Source organism: Contarinia nasturtii, unplaced genomic scaffold (assembly GCF_009176525.2).
Source record: "Contarinia nasturtii isolate CC-2019 unplaced genomic scaffold, AAFC_CNas_1.1 Cnas_scaffold_220, whole genome shotgun sequence".
NCBI lineage: Eukaryota > Metazoa > Arthropoda > Insecta > Diptera > Cecidomyiidae > Contarinia > Contarinia nasturtii.
The window spans coordinates 786,856-810,572 of NW_022197577.1; the positions used below are offsets into that span (position 1 = coordinate 786,856).

At 33.4% G+C, this 23,717-nt stretch overlaps 5 protein-coding genes across 5 annotated transcripts in view; 2 read left to right on the plus strand and 3 right to left on the minus strand.

Annotated features, from left to right (window-relative positions):
* Positions 1-2,927: 2,927 nt before the first annotated feature.
* Positions 2,928-5,399, minus strand: LOC116336923. Its single transcript, XM_031761147.1, has 3 exons — positions 4,831-5,399; positions 3,881-4,696; positions 2,928-3,822 (listed from the first exon to the last, which is right to left on the minus strand). The coding sequence occupies exons 1-3, from the start codon at positions 4,994-4,996 to the stop codon at positions 3,176-3,178; spliced, it is 1,629 nt and encodes a 542-aa protein (XP_031617007.1). The 5' UTR covers positions 4,997-5,399; the 3' UTR covers positions 2,928-3,175.
* A 117-nt stretch (positions 5,400-5,516) lies between these two features.
* LOC116336924 (protein obstructor-E) lies at positions 5,517-13,036 on the minus strand. The gene is made up of 9 exons (XM_031761148.1): positions 12,854-13,036; positions 9,666-9,867; positions 9,567-9,587; positions 9,167-9,285; positions 6,671-6,814; positions 6,545-6,595; positions 6,189-6,240; positions 5,966-6,109; positions 5,517-5,819 (listed from the first exon to the last, which is right to left on the minus strand). Exons 1-9 carry the CDS (start codon positions 12,903-12,905, stop codon positions 5,648-5,650), a joined length of 957 nt encoding a protein of 318 aa, XP_031617008.1. The 5' UTR covers positions 12,906-13,036; the 3' UTR covers positions 5,517-5,647.
* Positions 13,037-14,612: 1,576 nt separating this feature from the next.
* LOC116336922 (myotubularin-related protein 10-B) lies at positions 14,613-18,704 on the minus strand. The gene is made up of 10 exons (XM_031761146.1): positions 18,087-18,704; positions 17,954-18,008; positions 17,672-17,814; positions 17,456-17,611; positions 17,263-17,387; positions 16,702-17,164; positions 16,367-16,626; positions 16,079-16,295; positions 15,753-15,992; positions 14,613-15,672 (listed from the first exon to the last, which is right to left on the minus strand). The coding sequence occupies exons 1-10, from the start codon at positions 18,165-18,167 to the stop codon at positions 15,286-15,288; spliced, it is 2,127 nt and encodes a 708-aa protein (XP_031617006.1). The 5' UTR covers positions 18,168-18,704; the 3' UTR covers positions 14,613-15,285.
* A 471-nt stretch (positions 18,705-19,175) lies between these two features.
* On the plus strand, positions 19,176-20,365 carry LOC116337152. The gene is made up of 2 exons (XM_031761507.1): positions 19,176-19,292; positions 19,397-20,365. Exons 1-2 carry the CDS (start codon positions 19,200-19,202, stop codon positions 20,285-20,287), a joined length of 984 nt encoding a protein of 327 aa, XP_031617367.1. The 5' UTR covers positions 19,176-19,199; the 3' UTR covers positions 20,288-20,365.
* Positions 20,366-23,122: 2,757 nt separating this feature from the next.
* The window catches only part of LOC116337050 (heterogeneous nuclear ribonucleoprotein 27C-like), a 6,051-nt gene continuing 5,456 nt past the window's right edge, over positions 23,123-23,717 (plus strand). The window contains exons 1-2 of the mRNA XM_031761337.1: positions 23,123-23,198; positions 23,663-23,710. Coding sequence (XP_031617197.1) covers positions 23,123-23,198; positions 23,663-23,710 — 124 coding nt within the window. The remainder of the gene's footprint in view (positions 23,199-23,662; positions 23,711-23,717) is intronic.

Here is a 23,717-nt window from a genome sequence, read left to right on the forward strand (position 1 = left end):
AATTGAATCGTTTAATTTAAATGTTACATAGGTCGCCAATGGTTTTTGGACATGGAAATTAATCCTCAGAAGTATAAGATTACTTCAGAATCTACGATACAGACTGTGCTGCGTAAATTAAAAAAAAATTGAGCAAATTCGAATTTTTTTTATTGCCTTCTAATAATTGTCGAATATTTTAATTAAATAAATACAACACAACTTTGGAAATGATGTAAAAAATTTGTATTTTATGATACTAAGGACTAGAACTAAGGATTTCTTTTCAGATAGAGTCACTTAATTGAAAATTAAAAGAGCAAGTATTAGACAATGATATATCACAGAGTATATAAGAGAGAAAGAGAGAAAAAATCTCATCGAAATCATTCAAGTTTAACATTTTTGGGAAGTATCACTTGACTTGCACAGATTCAACGATTCGAAACATTCGAAATTGTTACTCTCTATTGGATGCGACTAACCATGTATTTAACCCAACAGAATAAAAAGGTAGTCGGCTCAAATTGAATGCATAAAAAAGCAGATCCAAACATTTACTGATTTTTTAATAGGCCGAATGATGTTGTGGATATGAAGAAAAAACAAACGATATGTTTTTGTGAGCTGACTGAATCCTTGTTGAATTAAAAAGCCGTAGCGCATACATACAAACAACTGCATTAATTTCGATCTGTTCGTAAAATTAACTTTGTATTTTCCAGATTTTTATCGTATCCGCATGAGAACAGGGAGGAAGTTCCCATCAACCTACATAAAAAATCTAAATAAATTTGAATGATCTATTGAATATTGAGCATTGTATTAAGTTGGTTGTGATTTTTTGTGCGCAGTTTTATTTGTAAACAACAGGTTTCGTTGAGCTTGTAATGAAAACCATACGAAAGCCAAAAATCCCGATTAAGTCGTAGCTCTCTGCAATTTCGACTCACTTTATCTCGAAACAGTGAACATTTTCTCGGGGTTCTTTCGTATATGGCATGCACGCAGAAGAAACAAACATATCATTTCAGATGATTTTTTTGTCGGGATACTTTGGAAGACTCACATGATGCCATTTTTACGATGGATGTGTAGATTTCTAGAAAAAATATGCACCTGATCCATTTATGAGAACGACGGCATATCGAAAATATTTTAACATCATCATTGGAATCAGAGGGAGATTGAAGGGGCAAGCGAGCAAGAGAGTTAAATTATTTTAAGTTTTTCATTCGTGATGATCAATATTTAATGAAATAAAAGCATGAACGAGCATTACGACCTAACAAGGAATCGAAATAAATCCATTTTTTGTGTGCGCTCCATCCATGTGCTACTGCATCTCTACATATCTCAGTTTTTATGTCTGTTGTCTTCTTTATTCTCTTGGTTGTTCTAACATACATATCAGTAATATGTGTGTGTATAATACACTCACAAACGAAATGTGCATGAGGAGATATGTTTCGTACATAATATATTCATCACCGACACATATACATCACATTTAATATATAATCTACACGGGTAGAGCGAGCGCAACAATTTCAAATGTTTGAGTATTTGAAGTTGCATGTGTGCAGGTCAAGTGATATTCTACAAAAATGTTAAACTTGAATGATTTCGATAAAATAGTTCTCTCTCTCTCTCTCTCTCTCTCTTATTTACTGTGTGGCAAATCATTCTCTAATACTTAATCTTTTTATTGCCAATTAAATGATATTAATAACAAATAGAATAAAATATCATTGATTTTATGATTTTGAAATGTTTGTTGTATTTAATTAAAATATTCGTCAATCGTTAGAATGTAATTCCGCTATGCACACCTTATGCTCGAACGATTAAATTTTAATTAGTTCATCATTTAATGAAAAATAACCAAATCTTACCTATAGAAAGCGAGCAAATCCAATACAAAATAATGTCTAAATGAATCGATGTATTGTTATCTCAGCAACACGCTCACAATATAACCTGGCTACAAACAGGTATAAATATATAGATGGCTAGACTCAAAAATGACTGAATTTTAACATTAAACCGTGACTGCTAATTACCTTAGACACTGAATGAAATGTTAGTTTTATCACACACCAAACTGAAATTAATACAACAGCAAATCTATTTTTTTAAAAATGCATGTTGTTGGCTGTGTTTGGCGAATGATTGAAAAAAATGTAAGTATTCATTTGTAAATTTTCAAGTTCCATTATTTGAATCAATGTTAGTGACAGAATCGGGTTATGTTTACAAAGTAACAATAAATGTACACAAATATTTTCGATATATTATTAAAGGAAAACATTGTTTGAATTTTCCAATGAGCTAATATATAGTTAAGAATTGGCTGTGGTCATTCAATGTGTACTAATTTCAAGTGGTTGATGCACGATGCACCACATAAATTTGTATATCGTCATGTTCATCATTTTATAAACAAACCGTTTAAAAATTGACCTTTAATATATGCACATGTATGGAAGCTCAAACAATCAATTTCAAGTTTGATGATAACATATTGTACATGGAGTTAGATGCGCGCAATATATACACATAAAATCTCTGATCGAGTTGTAATGTTTGCCAAGTAAAATTAAGTGCTTTCCTCGCAAAAACAGTCAATTATTTTGTCAAGTGCTTGTTTGATGTCAAGACATCTTAATTAACAATCAACTACCAGCATAAGTAGTTTTAGACCATCAACAACGAGCAACATGTGCACACAGTACAACATGGAAAATGGCAATTCCAGCAAACAAAATGGAATTTTGTGGTGTTCAAATCCACTTACCTCCCTCTTATGGCTCATCATGTCTCCCTGTAATTTAGCAGTTTCATTTCAAAGAAGTTTCTTGTGTTTTACAAATACATTGGAATTTATTTGGTATTCGTCACAGAGCCAAAAAATTCAACGTTTCACAAATAATAATTAAACTGGCAGTTGCAGTATGATAATATAAAGATGAATGATTTAAACCATTTTGAGGTTCATATTAAATTATATGTATGTCAATGAATGAGTTTTTTTCTCTCCGTATCACATAGAACGTTACATGGATCAGTGAAAAGACTTAAATTTTATGAAAATACGGAATTTCAGATTTAATTGTGTGATCAGTTTGATGTGCAAAATAAAAATTAATATCAATATCTCCAAAGAGACTGAATCATTTTGGCACTTGGTGCCCAATCAGTACGTCAAATTTAAATAATACTTAATGCGAAGTAAATGTATGTACGTATGTAAAACCAAGCTCATGTCATCGTTCCATCTTGCACGGCCATTGGTGTTGAGGTATTTCACACAGTTTTGTGTGAGTTTTCGTCTTTTCGCTTGCTTCTTTGGGTCACGATACGATACGTTCCGTAGTTCCATTCTCAGCTGTTGTGTCAACGACGCCTTTGAATTGTATGCAATGGTCGCTGGCGTTGTGCATCGTTGGCATTTGCATTGAATTTTATATCGTTCAAGTAAACACTTTCGACGATATTTGCTCGATCGATCCAATTCGTCGTCTTGCAAATAGGATATGGTAATCTCCTCGCCTTTTTCAATCGGCCGAATTGTAACTGCAACAGTTTTACGATCTGATGTGACTAGAACTGCGTTTGGTTTGCAACTATGACCCAAGAAACCGCCGACTATTGCATAAATGGTTGTTCCACAATTGTGACCAATGTTGCTATTATTTGCAGCATATTGCAGTGCACATATGTGATGTCCAATCAAATGCATTAAAAATCGTTCGTGTGCTTTCGTTCCAAATAACTTTTCAAAATCATCTTTGTCCATGAAACCATCGAAAATGCGCTTTATGTAACGCAAATAGATTTTTTCTGTGAACAAAATAAATGGATCATTCAAATGTTCGCTTCGATATCAAGTCACACTTACCCTTTTTCTTGGGCCATTGCCATTTCAGTCCATTTTCCAAGAACACGGTATACCTTGATAGATCCGTTGAAACCGAATCCAATGCAGTGCCTTCACCAGATACAATGCGATCAACATGCTTAATTAATTCACTCAAATTCGGTATGCAATGCAATGCCATCAAAATTGATCGAACAACCAAGCCCAAATTGACATCGTCATTCATATGTTTCACTCGCAAATCCATCGCGCACTCGATTTGATGTAGTTCAGTTTTTTCGCATGATCCAGCACACAATAAGGAATCGGTGCAATTTTCACATGGAATCAAATTCGTCATTGTTTTCAAGCAAATTGTGCATCGTTTGTACTTTTCACTTGTTGTCCAAACGAATCCATCTTCAACGAGCACCGTTTGACCTACACCAATGTCATGGGTTGCAATAATGCAACGTTCGCGATGCTGTTCATCGTCGTCGGTTTTTCTATTTTCGATTCGAATAACATTTGCTGTGCACGGACATTGTTCGTTGGCATCAAAACTGAGCTGCGGTTCGTGCATTTCATGTTGGTCGTCAGGCAATGATAGTTTTAGCATCTTTTTGCATTCATCACTCCATTTTTTCAAACGTGGCAAAAATCTCGACGGACAATTGTTTGCTCTGGCCAATTTGATGTCGACAAGACATCGGTCGTACATTTTCAAATTGAGAAAACATGCCGCTCGTTCTGCATACCCACAACCCATCGATTCAGTTCCACGCTTGGCGAAACACAGCGCTTCATTTATCAATTCAATGGCATTCGTCCAATTTTTTGCTTCCGATTCAACCATTCCTTTTATACCGAAACCAAAAACATAAAATTTCAACATATTTAGTACAGAAAAATATCAATTTTTTTCTCGATAACATTTTAATTGAACACATTCAAATTTAATGTGGTGTTGAATTAAAAATCAATTTTTTTACCTTTTTTACGATAGTGATTGGCTAGTTTTTCATTTTTCACCAATTTTTTTGCATTGTTCGAGCCGCTCGAATCGTCCAACAAACGAAATATATTTTCGTATTCATATTTTGCAAGAAGATTGGTGAACGGTGAATCTTTTTTTATTGTTTCCTTCTTCCACAACATAATTGCTCTATGTTGCGTTCAATCGTATCTTCAATAGCCCAAATACTTTATTTATTGGTCCGTGCACATTTTAAACTATAGTTTGTGTGCAAATGTCACTTGTTCTGTTCTGAAACAAGAATTCGTTGGGGACGCTATATTGTGTGTGAATTCACATTCTACTCACTCACGAACATATACAAACAAAATTACCAAAAAAAAATATACATCGTAGCCACCAGTTCGATATTAATTGGTTGCATTCGCCGAATCTGATATTCTTTTATTGTATTGTGCGCTGTATATTTACATCAAATCATATTATGAAATGTAATGAACAAAAAAAAATATGTCAACGTCAGCCAGACTGTTTAATCGGTTGTATTTTGTAAGCGCGCGTATTAGATTTCATTTGATTGTATGCGTGTATATGTGTCCATCTTATGTTTGCATAAGTAAGAAATACTTGCCAATGTGTCAAAGCCGAAGACAATATAAATGTTTGAATCGCATTTTTCACATAAAATAAACGAATGTTTCGCTCGTTTTAGTTGTTTATTCAAACAAAAGTTGATTCTCATATTCCATGGATTCGTAAGAATGTGACATTTCTCTTAACTTTAAACTACTTAAAACAAAAGTCATTGTTGTTTTGTTGTTGTTTCGTTGAGTTTATTCATCAACAGTTTCGGCTGCTATTTCTTCTTCTTCGCGTTGACGCAATTTTGGATGTTTTCGTCGTGATGATCCCTTTTTCACTTTTGGCTTCTCGGTGGATGGTGGTGGTGGATTCTCTAATTCGTCGAGTTGTTTATCTGTCAAACGGCCCTTATACCAATCAGCACTGAAATCAAATCATATCATCATATTTAGAGCAGAAAAATATCAAAATTGTATTCCATTCAAAGTATGGCATTTTAATTGGGCACATTCAAGTTAAATGTGCTGAATATCATTGTGGTGCTGAATTAAAAAAATCAATTTTATTACCATTCGGGAATTTTGCGAGCCCAATCACAGCGCTTTGAAACATCGTCAAATGCTTGGCCAAGTTTGCATCCGTTTCGTCTTGGTTGTTCGCCATTGATGCACACATAGAAATATTGGCAGTCTTCAGGATCGGCATATCGCGGACTAAATTCATAATTTCAATTTATATTTGATATATGCATATTTAATCTATTTTATTGATTTAAAAACAAAGTTATATTACTGGGTTGCTGCAGTATTTTCATCAACTTTCGGGCATGTGAACGCAAACAATTCTGAAGAAGAAAAAAAGAAAAAATTATAAAGATGATTACAACTGACTCCATTTGATGCGAAAAACAATTGGCAAGAATGTTTCAAGATAACGAATATTGTTTGAAAATCTCTATTGTTTTAAGCAAATTGAAGTCTAGCCAATTTTTTATGTCAATGGCACTTGCAAATGGAATTTGACCATAAACAATTGAACGAGATTTTTATTTGTACAAATTATGGATATTTTTTTCCATTAAGATTGGGTTTTTTTTTTTCGTTGTTTCAAATAGAATTTTTTTCTGAATACATTGCCAAAGTACTTGCCTTCTGAAGAACATCCCTTCTTTTGGGCCTCGTCCGGCCATGTGCAGATACCTATGATTTACAAGGAAATACGATTCAATTGAATATAATTGGTTTTTATATTGCTTTAAACTTCATCGCGAATACCTGTGCGAGGGTTGAAGACCAAACCAGATGGACAAGTGATTTGATTAAACATGCCGTCAACGCAGTAGTAGAATTTATCGCATGTTCCTTTGTGTGCAAAATATCCGTTTAGACGGGGGCAATTCATTGTTGGTCTTGGCTCCTCTGTTGAATCGAAAATATTAAAATTAACCATTTTTATTTTATTTATATGTCCTTTGATTGATAGACAAATAATTATTGATTTTGAATGAGTACGATTTAAATCGAAATCTGTGTCTCCCATCTATCTCTCTTACTTATAATCACACATTAAGTGGCAATATATTATTCATGTTTTTTTCTGCACTTTTTCGAAATTTAATCAAATTAAATTGAATGTCAGAATGCACTGCATTATTCATTACTTAGCCTTTATACGCTGGAAAAAAAGTGTGGCATGTAACCAATTGTAGAAAGTGGTGCCAATGAATTTTTCATGACATTTTTGCCGGCCGCCATGGACGCCACTGCCGATGAAATATTACCATTGTGACTTAGTGCCTATGAAAAATGCCGCGCAATTTATGTGATTATATCGCATTTCTCTATCTCTTTGACCAGAAATAATTTAAAATAAAATGTCTTACATCCGTAAGATGAACTTTTCCGCACTGTGATCCACGACATGCATTTATTACAAATCTTTTACTCAAATAATTCACGAGAAAACTAAATCTGACATTAGTTTTAGATAAAAATAATTTTCGAAGCACTTTTCTTACAAAAACTACTAAAGATGGGAATTTTTGTATCGGAGCCATGCCTATATGATATCGTAATCATGTGAAAATTTGCAGAGGTTATTTTTTTCACAAAAAGTTAACATTCTGAAAGTTTGAAGAAATTTCAATGCCTATTAAGGGTACTTCCCATACAAAATTTCGTTTTAGAGCGAAAAATCCAAAATTTTGTTTGGGAGGTGCCCCTAATATTCGTTGAAATGTCTTCAAACTCTCGGAATGGTATTTATGTGTGATAAAAATAACCTGTGCAAAGTTTCAGCTCATTACGATATCATACAGGCATGGCTTCCATACAAAAATCCAAATTTTTTGAATTTTTTGTATGAAAAGTGTGTCGAAAGTTATTTGTATCGCAAAACTAACGTCATATTCGGTTTTCTCGTACCCAAAAACCCCCCAGTACATATTTTTGGATGTTTAAGAATACATTAAATATCACTTTTGGAAGAAAAATTGATTTTTTCCCATGGATGGCCATGGGCATCACACCAGACATGACACTTCACTCTGTCAACCAAAGTCGCTCAAAATCTAATGGTTTCTATTCCTCGGCACCCCCAATCATCCTGTGAAGTCAGATTTTGAATTACTTTTCTTGTTTGAAAGTTATCGTGTTAACAAATTTTTGCGTACAGGGTACAGCGTACAGGGTACAGGGTACAGGGTACAGGGTACAGGGTACAGGGTACGCACATACATTCGGACATCGAAAAAACGCTAGATTCGTGTTCCCTGGCCCCAAAAACACCCAGAAAACACATTTTTTATGGGTGTTAATTTTTCGACCGATTCCAATACTTTACCTTACACACTAGGTGTGTGCGGAAAAGTAATATTTAAGAGTGTACAATGAGCACATAAATTAGTCGCGTTCTGGCTCAAGCGCCATCGAAACAAACACATGTAAAACTATGAATGTGTGCTATATTATGATCATACGAAAAAAAAGCATTTTGCCAATTATAAATGTTAATTTTATGTTAATAAATTAATGATCACGACATTTTTTTCTCTCACAAGCGCGGCATTGAGAAGTTCAAATGATATTTAAACGCGTGCATTTTGTACGTACACAAATCATTGATGTGGTTTTCTATCTTTTTCGCTCTCTCTACCTCCCTCTCGCACACACACACATGCTCGTTACATGCAATCTCTATGCATGCGTTTTGAACATTCATTTGGATTTTTTCAAAATTTCCTTTTAATTTTGCGATATTTCTTCCGACCAACATGTTTTTGAATTGATCCGATTTTGTTTCATATTTTGTTATTTTAATTACATTAAAAAAAATTATCTACAAAAAAAACATATTATGAGCGAATAAAAATCGATAATAATAGAAATTTTAATATGCAAAATTCTAAAAAAATGAAAATTAAAATAAATATTTGGCGAAATGAACATTTAATAATAATTGTTGATAAAAGCGGATATAATTGGCGAACATTTTGTGTAAAGTAAAATGCCACATTTATTACATGTAATTTACACCGTTTTTTTGGAGAGATTATATTTATAACGAACGACCTAAAATCTGGCACAAAAATTAAATTCCATAAAATTCAGCCAGACACAAAACGAGAGACTGTAATGGTTATGATAGCTGATGGCGTGAATAAATGTGTGAACTTGAATTTTTCAATTGAATTTCAGTCGAAAAATCAATTCTGTCCCCCCCCCCATCACACACATGTAAATTACCCAAAATGTTAAAAATGCGACACTTACGTAATTTTGGACGTTTTGAGCAGTCAATGTTGTACGGTAAATCGCATTTCTCCTGATCCGAACTGTAATCGTTGAATACCATTCCATCGGGGCAGAGTTTTTCTGTCATTTGACCATCGCTGTAAAAAAGGCATAAATAGACGGTGTTCAATTTTAGAAGTAACCAATATGCTACTGATATTCAAGTCAATCTGTTCGAGAGTTTGAGTATGATGTGGTCAATGTGGTGCTCAAGTTTAAATACCCGCAGCATATTCCGCATCACGTTAAGATATGTATGTGAAAATGTAATAAAAACACACACATAACAAATTGTGATAAAAAACAAGTTTACTCTGAGCAATGTCATTGCAACAGGTTAAAGCCGTATAAAAAAGCGGACTATGATTTCCGTACGTACCTGCATGCATAATATTTATCGCTGAAAAAAAAAACAATAATGAAATAAATGTTAGTATTGTGATGATAAATTCTACTATTTGTGATCGATTTCACAAACCATTGTTCACTGTCGGCAAAAAAACCATCTGGCTCCGGGCAATGTGCAGACGTTTGAATTTCGTCGTCATCTTCATCGGCATCGGTCGATGGTGTTGGTTTTGGTTTCTGTGTAGCTTTTGTACGATAGTTCCTGTTTGGTTTACGATGTAAAAAATTTGTATTTCTTGTCGATGATGGTTCCCCTTGTGATGCAACCAAACCTGAAATCGAAGCAGAAGCATACATAAGTAAACACGATAAAAAATGGACATGGAAAACTACTTGATGCCACTCATATAGGTGTTCGACGATAAACAAATTGAAAATAATATAATTTTATGTTGCCGTGAGCAAATGACATTGATTTCGAATAATATGAAAACTACAATGATACCGCAATAACAAAATAAATCTCATATGAAACTCAATTAACGCATATCAACACACAAGTACTGCATAGCAACCGGTAGTGCTGAATATGCAATGAATTTTATGATTTTCGATGATTTGAAAATTGATGAATTCAGTGCCGGAAGAAAAGTATCGAATACTTTAAAGTACAAATTCACATGAGTGCAACTCAGAATTCACTCTATCTCTCTCTTTCTCTCTCTCTATTTCTCTAGTTCTTATTCTCTTGCTTTTATTTCTTGTCCGGAGTCTGCCACAACATCGACGTGCCATAACAGTCAAATGTCGTAAATAACCCGGTTCTATGAAAAATCAAACCAGTTTTAATTATTTCATCGATATTTTCTAGCTGTCGCAATGGCAGTAGCAAGGCGATCCATCCAAATGAATGGCGTCTATTGTGCACTCTGATATAAAAATTTGTTATTTATCACAATGAAACTAAAATCTACATTACATTGCAACACACACACATTCATAACAAACTCGTCATCACGTTAGAAAGTAGTTGGGTGTAACACACAATGAACTACCCGATTTGAAATTTTGCGTACTGTTTCCTTTTGATTAAATTCCAATTTAATTTTCTGCATTCTGCATTTAGTGTAAAATTCATCGATTTTGACGAATTTCAAATGATACGGCTCACCGAATCGAAATCAATGCCATTCATATAGAGTGCATTGCCATTCAATTGTGTGAATCACTCAAAATCTCATAATGGAATTTATTTCTTTTTCAATTTTCAATCGAAAAAGTTTCCAAACAAATATTGATCACTAGCAACACTACCATTTTTCGTACATTTTTTATTTCATATTTCAAACAGAAACAATAAAATGGAACAAGAATGAATAAATAAACAAAAAAAAGAACTGTTTCATTCAATTTTTTTCCGCTTTCTTTGCTGTTGTTGGTTTGTTAAACAAAAAAAAATTGAAAAGAAAGTTCAACAGAGAGGAAAAGAGCGCCAAAACAAGAAGAAAAAAACAGATACACGTCTATCGATTCTCATTGCAGCACATCTATCTCAGAAGTTTGGCGAATAACATTTGCATTCTTGCAAGTTGGAAGAACTCATTTGAATCAGGTAGCAAAAGTGTGAACAAAACATATGAAAAGAAAACTTTTCCGTTGCACAGCGAAAAAGAGCGTCGTATTCTTTTGATACGATGAAATGTTTTTTTCATTTCTATCCACATTTTATCGCATAATTGACACGTACATGATACATATTCATGGCGTTCAATTGAGTCTCTCATTTCATTTTAAGTAATATTCCTTTACAATAACTCTGCGAATATTATGTTCCTTTTGACTTTTTTCGAATCAGTGATACGAGCTGGTAGAAATTATATTCGACAAAAAAAATACCATATGACGAAAAGTGTCTGTGTTATGTAAAAAAAAAATCATATCAGACATGAGAGATATCCAAAGCACGCTAAATGTTTCATACTCACGACCGTGATGCCATTTACGAATATGTTGAACATTACAGTTTGTAGGTCTGCATCAAACATTGAATAACGAGCCATATCTATCTCATTCGTATGCTAATCGCAACGAGCTTATGCTGTCAATGTTTTTTTCTCTCTTTTTATCTCCATCTTTCATTTTTAACGCCAATTTATATCGAAATCCAACAAAATTCCTATACTCTCTCTATCACGCACATACTCATACACACGCCTATTTGTGACTACCAATGTTTCCAAATTCTAGCTGAACGTTGTGCTTTCAATTGATTTGTTCCTATGTGTTGTTTTTTTGGGGTTCTCACACCGTTATTCTTGAAACCCATTCTTTGGTGCAAAGATTCATTGTGAAGTGCCAAGCAAAGGTTTTTTGTTTGAATATTTTATTTCGTTGAAAAATAATCCCTTTGAATTTTGCTTTTTCTCGCGAACATTTCTGCATCAAAAAGATGATATGAATGAAGGGCGACAACGGGAGCAGAACAGAGGGATCAAGTGAGTGAAAAAGTATTGAGTTGAAATGTTCAAAAAGATTTCTTTTTTCCTTCGAAGAAACAAGCGCGTTTCAAGGGAGATTTAATCCGTTCGATTCTCAGAAAAAGTTCGCCAAGTCTGTGGCATTGCCAAACATATGTTGCTGATAAGTTTTCTCTAAGGCAGTTTTTTTAGTTTACTATTCAGTTTGTTTGATCAGCTGCACTTTTGCCATAAGTTTCAATAACTTTCACGTGTTCAATTGTATCGAACGAATCTTATGCAGCTTATAATATCAGCTTCAATGCGCGTTGCAATACAAATTTTGTTTATTAAAACGGAATGACCTCAATATAATAATTATTGCAAAAGCAATACAAATATGCCTTGAATGTCTGAGTACATATGCAAGCACTGTTTAATCATCGTTCTTTCATTCGTTTTCATTGAATACATTTTTCACACTTTCACTTTTATTTATCTCAATCTTTCTTAATGGCCATTGTTCTCATTTAATTAATTTCATATCAATTTATCAAGCCATTCATTAAATGCCACTGATTGTGATCAATTTCTCCTCCGCGTAAAATTTTCACTTCTTTTCGTGTTTTAAATACAAAAAAAGCATGAAATTTGACGAAAAAAAATCGACAAAAAATTAGCAAATCTCAAGATTTCCAATGTTGTCGTAGAAAACGATTCTCATGAATATTTGTGATGTACTCGACACTTGCGACATAACAACACACGTACACACATTCGATATGGTGCGGCAGTTGATTGGTAAATATAGTTATTAAAAAATTATATATATTTGATTGAAATTTATCTCAAACACACTCACCCACAAGCAGTGCAATTAAACCGAGTTGAATAATATTCCTTGATGTTGACATGTTGAATGCGCTGATATAACTAATATTGTGATTTCCAATATCTAAAGCCGATGGCTTTGTGGGCAACAACAGAAAAGAGAGTGGCAATTTTTTTTTTTCTTCGTCTGATGTTGTTTAAATTTTTGTTGAACGGGTATTGTGAGGCGGGAGAAGTGGTTCCCATGTCTATGGCACTTAAGCAGCTGTGATAGCATAACTTAAGTGTGTAAAAATGAAACCTGTGTGCGAAGCGACTCAAAACACTCAACTAGAAATATGTTTTGTATGGCGGCAGAGTGCGGTTAATCGACACACGAACTTGCTAAACCACAATCACAAACCATTATTGTATTTCATCTCTTGCTTTTCAATAGGTGGGATCACTTTTCTCTCTCTCTCTCTGCATTGTTGGCAAGACTAGAAAAAAAAGAAGCGCATTTTAAAGAGAGAGAAAAGAAACAAATCATGATTGTTGGCTGTGAACAAAAAATGAAACGATGATAATTGCAAATAAGTGCTTCTTACTCAGCGTCAAATAGTGAAAGCATGTCTTTCATGTAAGCTATACTAAGAGTCTTAAAAGCCAATTAACGTCAATGCACCCATTGTTTAGGTGAAATAGAACCGTTACTTTCGACACTAAGACATACTGCACTGCACTGCACGGACTATGTTCTCTTGCTTGATTCGTGTCGGAAAATCATTTCGAATGCATGTCACACAGATATTTTGAATTCAATAGCCTCAGCACATTGCCTTTTCACGCGATTCATTGTGAGCTAGTTTCATTCTTCGTTTCTTTTGTTTGTATTAAGATGGTCGCTTTAGCACAAAGTAACTTTAATGCTTTGATTCTTGCTAAAGAATCTATGTCGTGTGCTTTTTTTATTCTTTTTAGAATTGCGGCCACGCAAGCGAACTAAGTACACTCATTCTATAAATAAAAAAAAACAATTGCACAAAGATCACTTTGTGTGGTTTTTTATGTTTACATTGTTCGATTCTATCGTGGAGTTTAGTTTCTTCGTTGCGGTCTCCTCTGCTGTGCTGCTTCTATACTTACTGTATTCATAAGGATTTTGGAGTTGTTCAACATATTTCTGATTTGTACACACGACTTGAATAAATTACACAAAACGGTTATTCATTAATTATTTAAATCACGACCATTCAATTTTTTTGACGTCTTTTTTTGATTCGTATTGATTAAATAGGAAAAAATCACAAAAATCGATTGTTTTGTTTGAATGACGACATTTTCATGTCATATTTTAATAATGTCAACTTTCTTACAAAAAGTCGCTCTGAAACAAAATCTCAAATAACAAGAGTATAGTAATTTGTTCAGGGGGAGGGGTATTCTGGGGTTTCTTTTGATTTTCTAAGGTTTTTGGCGAATAAAGTGGATAAATTTTACACTAGACAAAATGGAGTTTGGAGAGCCTCTTCTGAAAATCCGAGCTTGCTGAAAATCTGAGCTTGCATGTTACTGAACTAGAGCGTAGGTGAGCAAACCCTTTCTGCAGAGAGAAATGACAAGTATAATAGAGAAGAAAATGGACTGACCAGCAAAAAACCTGTCAAACACCCTGGAAAATTGAAGGATTTGGAAAATTCGGATCCCATTCAAGCCATATCAAAACCCTCTTTCCTCCGTCCGATCAAGCAGTTCCGCTGTATTTCAAAAAATGCCAAATATTTTTTGGAATAATTCAACCTCTCAATGTATTTAATATTTACTTCATTTGCATTTTTTTTATTCATCAATTGTTCTTTTGAATAACACATAACATAAAATATGTTTAATAATAATTTCAAATAGTCAAAACGTAACATTTGCTATTATTCATTCCAAAATCTCTGAATCTCTGACATGAGATACACATTATTTTTTCATGTGTTTGTTTCATTTAACATAACTATACAAGAAAAAAATTGTCCAAAAATTTCAATTTTGTTTCGTACATTTCTAAAATGTCGTAAAAAATAAATCATTTTCTTTTTTTTGCGATTCGAGGGGAAAACAACTATGTAATGGAAAACGAATTCGAATACTCCCGATAAAAATCCAATGAACGGAATATTCTTTTTCAATATAATTTCATCAAATATTTCTGTCTATTTCACATTCTTGATCTCTCTCAATAGAAGCGAATATTTATAATCATTTTTTGTTTGTTAGTTTGTAGAGATAATTTGCTAACTATACAAGCTGCACGGTTCCTGCACTGCGCGAACACATTTTTTTCTCAAAATGATTAGCTACGTATTGTTACCGTATCTCTCATATATATTATAATCGTAATGGATTTCGCTCATTTGTCGAAGCATTTTCATAGCATCAATGAAATGATGTACTTCTAAAATGACTATGCGTTAAATAAATAAAAAAGAGCATGGTTTATTCAGCCTGTTGAATAGATAAACCATCAAAAATGGATCCTTCGGTGAGTAGTTCGCTGCTTGTTGCTAGAATGTCAGTCAATTCATTGGTATTGGTTGTGTTGCGTGTGAATGGAAAAAATGAACTGATCATCGGCATTGTTTGTAATAAATTATCGTCGGTTTTGGTTGCGGTTGTTGCTGTTTTTGATGTTGTGTCACCGTCAATTGTTCGCATTTGCAAGTCTTGTTGTAACTTTGATATACGATTCAAAATCATGCGATTGAAGAGATCGATTTGTGGATTGCCACCATTTTTAATTTCGAGCACTGGCAGCCATCGATAATAACATTGCATCCATACGTCCAAATCACGAATGGATGTATTTGGTTGTAGATAACGAACCTGAATTAAAAAAACGATTGAAATATTTAGGAATATTATGGTGGAAACAATTTTCGTTGAAGTGTAAAAATGAACCGTACTTCTGGTGTTGATTTTAATACATGTGAAGGTGATGAAACATTCACCGAAAATCTCGCATTATTCGGTCGATGCAGTCCTGGCAATGGAACGGCTGTTGATGGTAACATCACCGCCAACGATTTTCGAGCATTATTTTGTTGTTCGATTGGTTTTTTGTATAATGGATTTGTGAATAGTGCCAAATCTTTGTCGGCAAATTGTTCACCCCAATCCCAAACTGGCCGTAATACCAAACGATTCTGCAAATAAAATACAAAAATAATTGAAATTTAATAATTGTTGATCGATTCGAATGAAGTAAATTATATTGCATTAAAATCCAAACCTTTTTCAAGGCAACTTGACGATCATGCTCCGAATTGAAGAGGAATGTATCGAAAATGGGTAGAAATGCCGAATCCCATAATGTTGTTAAAAATGTTTCAGAAAATTCAAATTCATCGGGATATTGTTGTAGAAGCTGCCAAACACAGTCTAAAAATAGCAACAACAACGGACTTTGTTCACTTGTATCACTGTTGATAACATGGCCCAATCGATCACTATGAATAAACGAAAGAAAAATTATAATTTTTGATTCTTTGGGGGATTTATACAAAAAAATCTTTTTTACCTAAACGGATGACCAAGTGCGACCCAATCTTTTTGAATAAGCGACTCGAATCCGGATATTGTTCGAAAGTATGGATCCAATAGAAGTTGTGTTAAACTTGAAATAACACAGCACATGTCACGACCATTATTTTCTTGAAGAACCACCGTTCGGCCATCTCGCATCGTGGTCGCAGCAACATTTGCATATTTTAGGCACAACGAAACATATAGCAGCCAACACGTTTTGTCCAACAGTGTGTAAAATCGAATGTCTTGGGTCTGTCAAGTAATACAAAAAGTTCAATGACAAAGTGATAAACGAGAGGGAAAAAGTAGTAATCGTTTGATACATACCAAAAATTGACGCGTCGATTCCGGTGTCAATAAATCTCTTAGTTTAGTGTAGCTGATTTGAACGTCTTGATTGCTTGGCAGGCATTTGCTCAACTCCATAATGAATGGTTCTTGCATCAATGGATCACACATACGTACAATCTCAAGTAGACGATTTTCTTGTCGTGTATCGGTTATGGTTGGCATCAATTCAGCCAATCTCACAAGCGATACATTGCCCAAACTGTAAACCCAAATTGCGCCACGACCATTTCGAAATGAGTTTGCTATTTTTGTGTATTCACTTTCGGTGAGACTGCGCGGTATAACAAAATGCATTGGCAATGTACCACTTGGTATGTCATGTTCATGTTCCAACGATAATACATGCCAATTACTTGCACCACATCGATTTAGCTCACAACTCCAATCGATTTTTTTATTATACAACGAAATATTTCGCAATGTATTGTAGTATTTTTCACTGCAAGAGAAATTTTTCGGAATTTTTACAATGTCCAGGCGATGTCCACTGTCATGTGACACTAGAATTTAGACTCATTTTGACTGTTTTAAACTCACTTGTATTTATAGGTGAAAAGTAGATCGTGTTGATTTGGGAATGCAAACTTTGTTAGAGCCTCTGCAATTCGCTTACCTTGACCCAGTTCGGACCGCTTAAATCCAAATCTCAATACACGAAAATTCTATGGGAAAAATTAACAATTTATCAATTTTTTTTAAGTTTTTTTTTTCATGAAAAATGACTTCTTACCTTACACACAATTTGTAAACCTTCTAATTTCGGATTAATTTTGGAATATGGATTAACTAAACGCTTCTTTCGATCCACTATCTGATAAATTCGATCAATGTTTTGTAGTGTGACATCGTTCCGTTGGAGAAAAAAGTTCTCTTGATACGTAATATTCTGTTAATGATATGAGCATTAAAACAACTTTTGTTTATTTTTCTCATGAGTTGTACATACCTGTTCATTGTCGCTGGTTAAAAATGACAATTTGAAATTCGTAACAACCAACAAACCACAGAGGCCATTTTCTCGATCTTGACTTTTGTTCGATAATGTGGTATAGAGAATGACATTTTTTGCAGTTGCCACCTCCAGTTCACCTGCAAACAAAAAAAAAAACACTAATCTTTATGCAAACCAACACAAAATAAATATTATGGGGGGCGTATTTAACTATTTAATGTTTTATAAACACGCAACACACCCAATGTAAACCATTCAATGCAAATGAGCTCTCACCTGTCAACAATTTGGGCTTGAGACTCTCCTGTAATAAGTCATGCTCGCTGAGTGTCTGTAAATGCAATTAAATATTTGTTTAAATTATTCTCCTAAAAATTCGTCGAAGAAGAAAAAATAAGCAGCAACAAACCTCTGTGTCCAAATAGCTGGTAAAATTGTTCTTAACTTTGAATGCGGAGTCAGACATAATTCCGACAATTGTTGAGTACATTCCACTGACTTGTGTGCTCGTTTTGAAAAACTGTTTCTGATTCGTGTTGAATCAACGCCAGCGATGAAAAAAAAATCGTTCTTTTCTGTTGTACCGATCAAAAAAATCAATTTATTTTGTCGAAAATCACAATGGAACCGAGGCACACAGATAATTTTTCGGAATTGATAATTTCTTCGTTGTAAATTCACCGAATTCCATTTATTTATTGATTAACATAACAGTTATGTAGAATTTCAGTTTTGATCACACCATTTACATCAAAAGAACAAAAAAAACATTGATTTTAATTTTGTATTGTTTATTTTTTTATATGATTTCGAGAGTTTTATTAACGCAAACTATTTTCGATAGATTTTCAAAATAAATGACAACATATTCATATCGTTTTTTTCTCTATCGATGACGATTAAATATACGGTCTATTAGATTGTTTAGTGTTGTTAAAACATTTGATCTCGGTTGGATTTTTTTAATTGCTCCTCGAATTTTTGTTCTTCTTTTTCGTTCTTTCTTTTCTCTTGTTGTACTCACACGACGGACGGTTTAATAAAATACTAATGTCAACAGACTTTGACAGATAGAAAACCTAACGAGCAGTGGCACCAGTGTTGCTGCATATCATTTCGTTAAGTTTTTTTTTCGTTGAGTGCGTTTGTTTGGGAAAATATTTAAATAAAATGAAAATCACGTTAAACAATTACTAGAGCATTTTGAACAATAACGCGACGATAAAAAAATTGTTTTTGGTCTTTTTTTAATTTGAAAATGAATTTAACCGATTTTAAGTATGAAAAAAATGATTCGCATACAAAATTATACCAAGCGAACTCTTGCGACGGATTTTTATTCACGGACCAACATTTCGATCGTTATAACGAGAATCTATAGATAAATAAATAAATTCGATTATTGTTTATATAAGATTGGATACTAGACATGAATATTGAATGCTGGAATGTCATTGCTTGAGAGCGTGAGAAATTAGTTTGCATTTGAACAGCGACTTAAAAACAACTTGAACTAAAAATCATGGAGAAAATCATCTCAAAAAATTTGATTACAGCCATTCCGGGAATTGGCACAACATATGCAAAACGTTTGAATGCGGTTGGTATAAAAAAGGTAAGTACTCCGAACAAAGAAACAGAAGTTTATTATTTTTCGCCTCGATTTCCAATTGAAAAATCATATAATATCGTCATTGAATTTTCAATTCTAATTTTCAGCCTCGTGATTTGTTGAAGCAATATGAAAAGCTTGACAAGGATCCGTTGCTCTTTATGCATTGGATGAAAATGCAATGTCAAGCAAAGGCTGGACATGCACGCAAAACGTTCGACGTCGTAAAAGGCTTCAATGAAAAGGGTGTACCAAATCTGAATTTTTCGCCAATGTTGAGCTCCATCTCCAAAGCTCCAAAATCTACATTAAAATCATCCACATTGAATTCGGATAAGCCGACGCCATTGAAAGGCAAAGAATGTAAGGCACTGGTTCCAATCGAAACATCTGGAATTAATGCAACACCAAACAACAATGATGAATCCGACGAAAAAGACGCTGTGAGTCAACATTTATTGAAATTACGCAAACATTTTACAACCGTGCACAATGCAGCAAACAAAAAAATGCTTGACCTTCAAACGGAGCTGAACAGAATGAAAGGCATGGCACATGAATTTGATATTTTGGCGGAATTTTTATCATCCGATGAAAAGCTATCGGTATTTGAAGAAAACTTGGAACGTTTACGAAAAACGGTTGGTTTGGCCGAGGAGAAAATTCATGCAATAAATACCAACAATCAAAAAATCGATCGAATGATACAGCAAATAAATGAAACAGCACGGGTGCAATGGGAAAGCGACAAACGATTGGCATCGTGGGAAACGAAATTTTCCAATCAAAAAATCAACATGGATGAATTGAAATCAAAAGTCGCCGAACAGTTAAAGGGTGACATTGAAAGCATTTTGAACGAGCGATTGGACGATTTGGCCACCAACATGGAATGGATGAAAGATGTTGTCACCGGTATTATTGCATTGGTCATTTTGAAATTCGTTTTGTTTGACTTGATTATGAAAAATGAGGGGGGTGTCATAAGTGAAAATTAACCACTTGCACTAGAATTGAATGATCGAGAAAAGAACATTTATTCAGTAAATCAATCATTGAAATATAATTTTCTTAAGCGATTTAGCATTAAAAACATTTTACCACTATCAATTTTTCATATTTATAACTTTTCAACACGAAATGGTTTTTATTAAAAAAATATTCCTTTTTTATGTCAAGTTGAAAATCAATGAATTTATTAAACTTAAGTGGTTCTAATCATGAACAAAAAAATGATCCAATTAATCGAAAATATTATTATTTCAACACAAGATTTCCATACACTTTGTAATCAACACAAGTCTCTTTCTGGTAGTTTGTATGAAACAGTCGTTGATAGACATTGAATCAATTTCATTGCTACATTTTTAACAAATACGTTTTAATGACGAAGAAACTTGTCAAATACTGTTCAAAAAATCAATAAATTTTCGAAATTCGTAAAAGTAACACGAACATGTTTCGTTTTATATTTTGAACGTACAAATATTCATGGATTTTCTTATTTTAGTTTCAAAAATTTACTACCAATAGAAAAGTAGTTAAATTAATTTTTTATCAAATTTCATTTTAATCGTGCTTTTGTATTTTGTTTGCAATTATTAAATAGGATTTTTTGGTTAATGTTAATGAATGTGTTCTTTTGTGCGCATTGGTAAGCATAGATTTTATTCGTCGAATGCATTGGAATTTGTGAGCTCAACAACGGAAATTATCGCCGATCGAAAACTGAAAATGTATTTTTTAATTTGTTTTTTTTTTCTCGTTTAAATGGTACGGTAATGAGTATTTGAATGTTTTATTGTAATTTGTAGAGAAACAACCGTGTCCCAACGACAGGCATTCTTCATTTATACGCAAGGCATATGTATGCAAGAATGTCGATTGGAATTGGTCTTCAAATTACGTGGTTGCATTTCACATTTCTATCCGAACAGACAATTTCAAACTCTTTCAAATTAATTGCAAAAACTAAAGAAAAACGAATATTCAAAATATTTATCAAGGGACAAAGAAGTAAGATAGATTTATTCTCCTTTCTCTCTTTCCTTTGACTTCTCTTCATTCTCGATTCTTGCTCAATGTTTCGTTTCAATTCCTTTCCTGCATTGTGTGAAATGAATTGAACGTGAAATAAAAAATATAGCACCCATGAATATAAACATATAAAATCATTTCAAACAATGACACCATTGTTATGTCCAGCATATAGTGTCTGAGCGAAAAGATGCGTTGAATAGGCGCTATTTTCTTATCTATATATCAATAACTGAATAGATATAGATCTAATATATGCTTCTATCATTTATTGTTGACATGCAGTGGCGTTAAAATTTCGATTTTGTTTTATTTTTATTCATCTTGATATTCGTTTCTTGTTCCTGAAATAATATGACGATCAAATTATGATAACATAATCTCAGTTGTTTGCAGCTTAAAAAAGTCCACACATCGCAGATTCATTTATAGATTTCTCATAGTCAAAATTCAGCGCAAATTTTATGCGAAATCGCGCATAGAGTAAAATGAAAAATCAAACATTTCGTATACTCTACTGCAAACGGGAGCAATTTCATTCTTGAAGTTCAAACAAAAATCAATTCATTTTATCAAACTTATTAAACAGTGTTTACGTTTCTCCTTCAAAGACAGTTTTTCAAAATTGATGTGATAGAGCCATCTACCATAACGTCAAGTAAGTGCTTGACATTTTTGACGTTTTACTTTTCGAACTATCAACATAGTGACGACATGTGAAAGATATCGCATCATTTCTATTGAATTGAATTGCCTAGAACCCACCACATCGGTTGTTTTCTGATGATTTTTGTCTTCAACTGTACATGTTTTTCGATTGTTGACTTGATAATTGAATAATTAACTCTAAAAACGAATCGGCTTTGGCATGAAGTTGTACACAGTTGACAAGGAATGAAATATGAAACACTGGGGACTTGTGTGCAACTTCTTACCAAAGCCAATTTGTCAACGGCCTATTTGGTTTTAACTATCGTTCAGTAAAGACGTCTTTTTCATAAACCAACAAATCAAGGTTAGTATACGATTTAAATTTTTTTATTTCGTAAATTAAATTCGGTGTCATTTTTACTGACATTTTTATTGGATTGTTTGAAATTTTCACTTATAAATTGTGCCAATTTCGCCGGTTAGACGTAAGAATGTTCGGGAAACATTGTGTAACGCTAAAAAAACTTCCTGCATGTAAACATTTTTTTTGGTAAAAAAAAATCATTGATTTTTCCATTTAAAGTTGATACAACGCAATTTCATCATATTTTTTAATCGTTTTGATTTAATTTTTACGAAAAATCAAATATTTCATAGATTTTTTTTTGTCAAATATCAGTTGCTATGGTACACACAAAAAACTCCTAACCTCAATATGAAATTATTTTAACATAAACTTCAGTTTATACGAAGTCTCAATTTTTTCCGGATAAATTGTAGTATACTTTTTCCCGCTCAAATATCAAAGTGACATCAAGTCACTCGCACAAATATTTGAATGGAAAAATACGTACTAAAATTTATCCGAAAAAAAATTGAGACTTCGTATAAGTTGAAGTTTATGTCAAAATCGTTTCATATTGAGATTGAGAGTTTTTTTGTGTGTATTGCTTGAATGAAGTGCGCGTGATAGAAGCCTCCACAAATGTTGCCACAATGGTGCAGACACACCGATTTTTTTCTCTACATCTAACATTTTTCGTTGTGAATTATTCATTATGATGATAAAACATAGAATTTGTGTGCATTTCTGAATAAAAAAATGTCGAAACCTTTAATGCTTTCTACCTTCTAATTCTTTACAGATGTCAAAACGTGATGAAGAATTGTTGAATAAATCGGATTTAAGTGGAGCGGGAGTTTTTACAGCTGACGAACTTGGTAATAAGCTTAAATTGGATCCTTACGTAATAGAATGGCTCAAAAAACAACCGCCAAATGAGGATGAACCACTGTTATTGATTCTAGCTTATAGAAGTGACTTTTTTAATTTGGAAAATTTCGAATACCGTAAGGGTTTAGTTACCAACAGCTTGATAGCAAACGGTGCTGTACATATAAAAGGGGATGTGTACCAATTTAACGATTGGCCATTAATGTCAACCGCAAAAGAAAACATGGTAGCTGAATTGCCATGGGCATTTTTTTCGCCCAAGCCTTTGTTTCTTCGCCAAAACCTGGATTACGTTCAGTTTAGTCAGGAGGTCACAATTCAAACCACATGTATTTCCATTCAACCAAAATCAACATATAAACTAGAGACTTTTGAATTTTTTAAAGCTATATAAATATAATTTAAATAAAAAAAAATAAAATTAAAAAAAGTGTGAATTCATTTTCCACAGCTGGTGGTTACAACAACTATGATAATTTGCAATACAATTCGACAGCAGGCGGGTC

What these genes read in the sequence shown, in the direction of transcription:
- LOC116337152 (XM_031761507.1), top strand. Translation starts at nt 19,200, where the DNA reads ATGGAGAAAATCATCTCAAAAAATTTGATTACAGCCATTCCGGGAATT. An exon ending in ATGCGGTTGGTATAAAAAAG is followed by an intron (nt 19,293 to 19,396) that starts GTAAGTACTCCG and finishes TCTAATTTTCAG; the next exon opens with CCTCGTGATTTGTTGAAGCA.
- LOC116336922 (XM_031761146.1), bottom strand. Translation starts at nt 18,167, where the DNA reads ATGTACTCAACAATTGTCGGAATTATGTCTGACTCCGCATTCAAAGTT. An exon ending in GTTTACAAATTGTGTGTAAG is followed by an intron (nt 17,388 to 17,455) that starts GTAAGAAGTCAT and finishes TTTTTCCCATAG; the next exon opens with AATTTTCGTGTATTGAGATT. An exon ending in CTTTTCACCTATAAATACAA is followed by an intron (nt 17,165 to 17,262) that starts GTGAGTTTAAAA and finishes TTTCTCTTGCAG; the next exon opens with TGAAAAATACTACAATACAT.
- LOC116336923 (XM_031761147.1), bottom strand. Translation starts at nt 4,996, where the DNA reads ATGTTGTGGAAGAAGGAAACAATAAAAAAAGATTCACCGTTCACCAAT. An exon ending in CAATCACTATCGTAAAAAAG is followed by an intron (nt 4,697 to 4,830) that starts GTAAAAAAATTG and finishes TCGGTATAAAAG; the next exon opens with GAATGGTTGAATCGGAAGCA. An exon ending in GCAATGGCCCAAGAAAAAGG is followed by an intron (nt 3,823 to 3,880) that starts GTAAGTGTGACT and finishes TTTTGTTCACAG; the next exon opens with AAAAAATCTATTTGCGTTAC.
- LOC116336924 (XM_031761148.1), bottom strand. Translation starts at nt 12,905, where the DNA reads ATGTCAACATCAAGGAATATTATTCAACTCGGTTTAATTGCACTGCTT. An exon ending in TTTAATTGCACTGCTTGTGG is followed by an intron (nt 9,868 to 12,853) that starts GTGAGTGTGTTT and finishes CTTCGATTTCAG; the next exon opens with GTTTGGTTGCATCACAAGGG. An exon ending in GAAAATACTGCAGCAACCCA is followed by an intron (nt 6,110 to 6,188) that starts GTAATATAACTT and finishes TTATGAATTTAG; the next exon opens with TCCGCGATATGCCGATCCTG.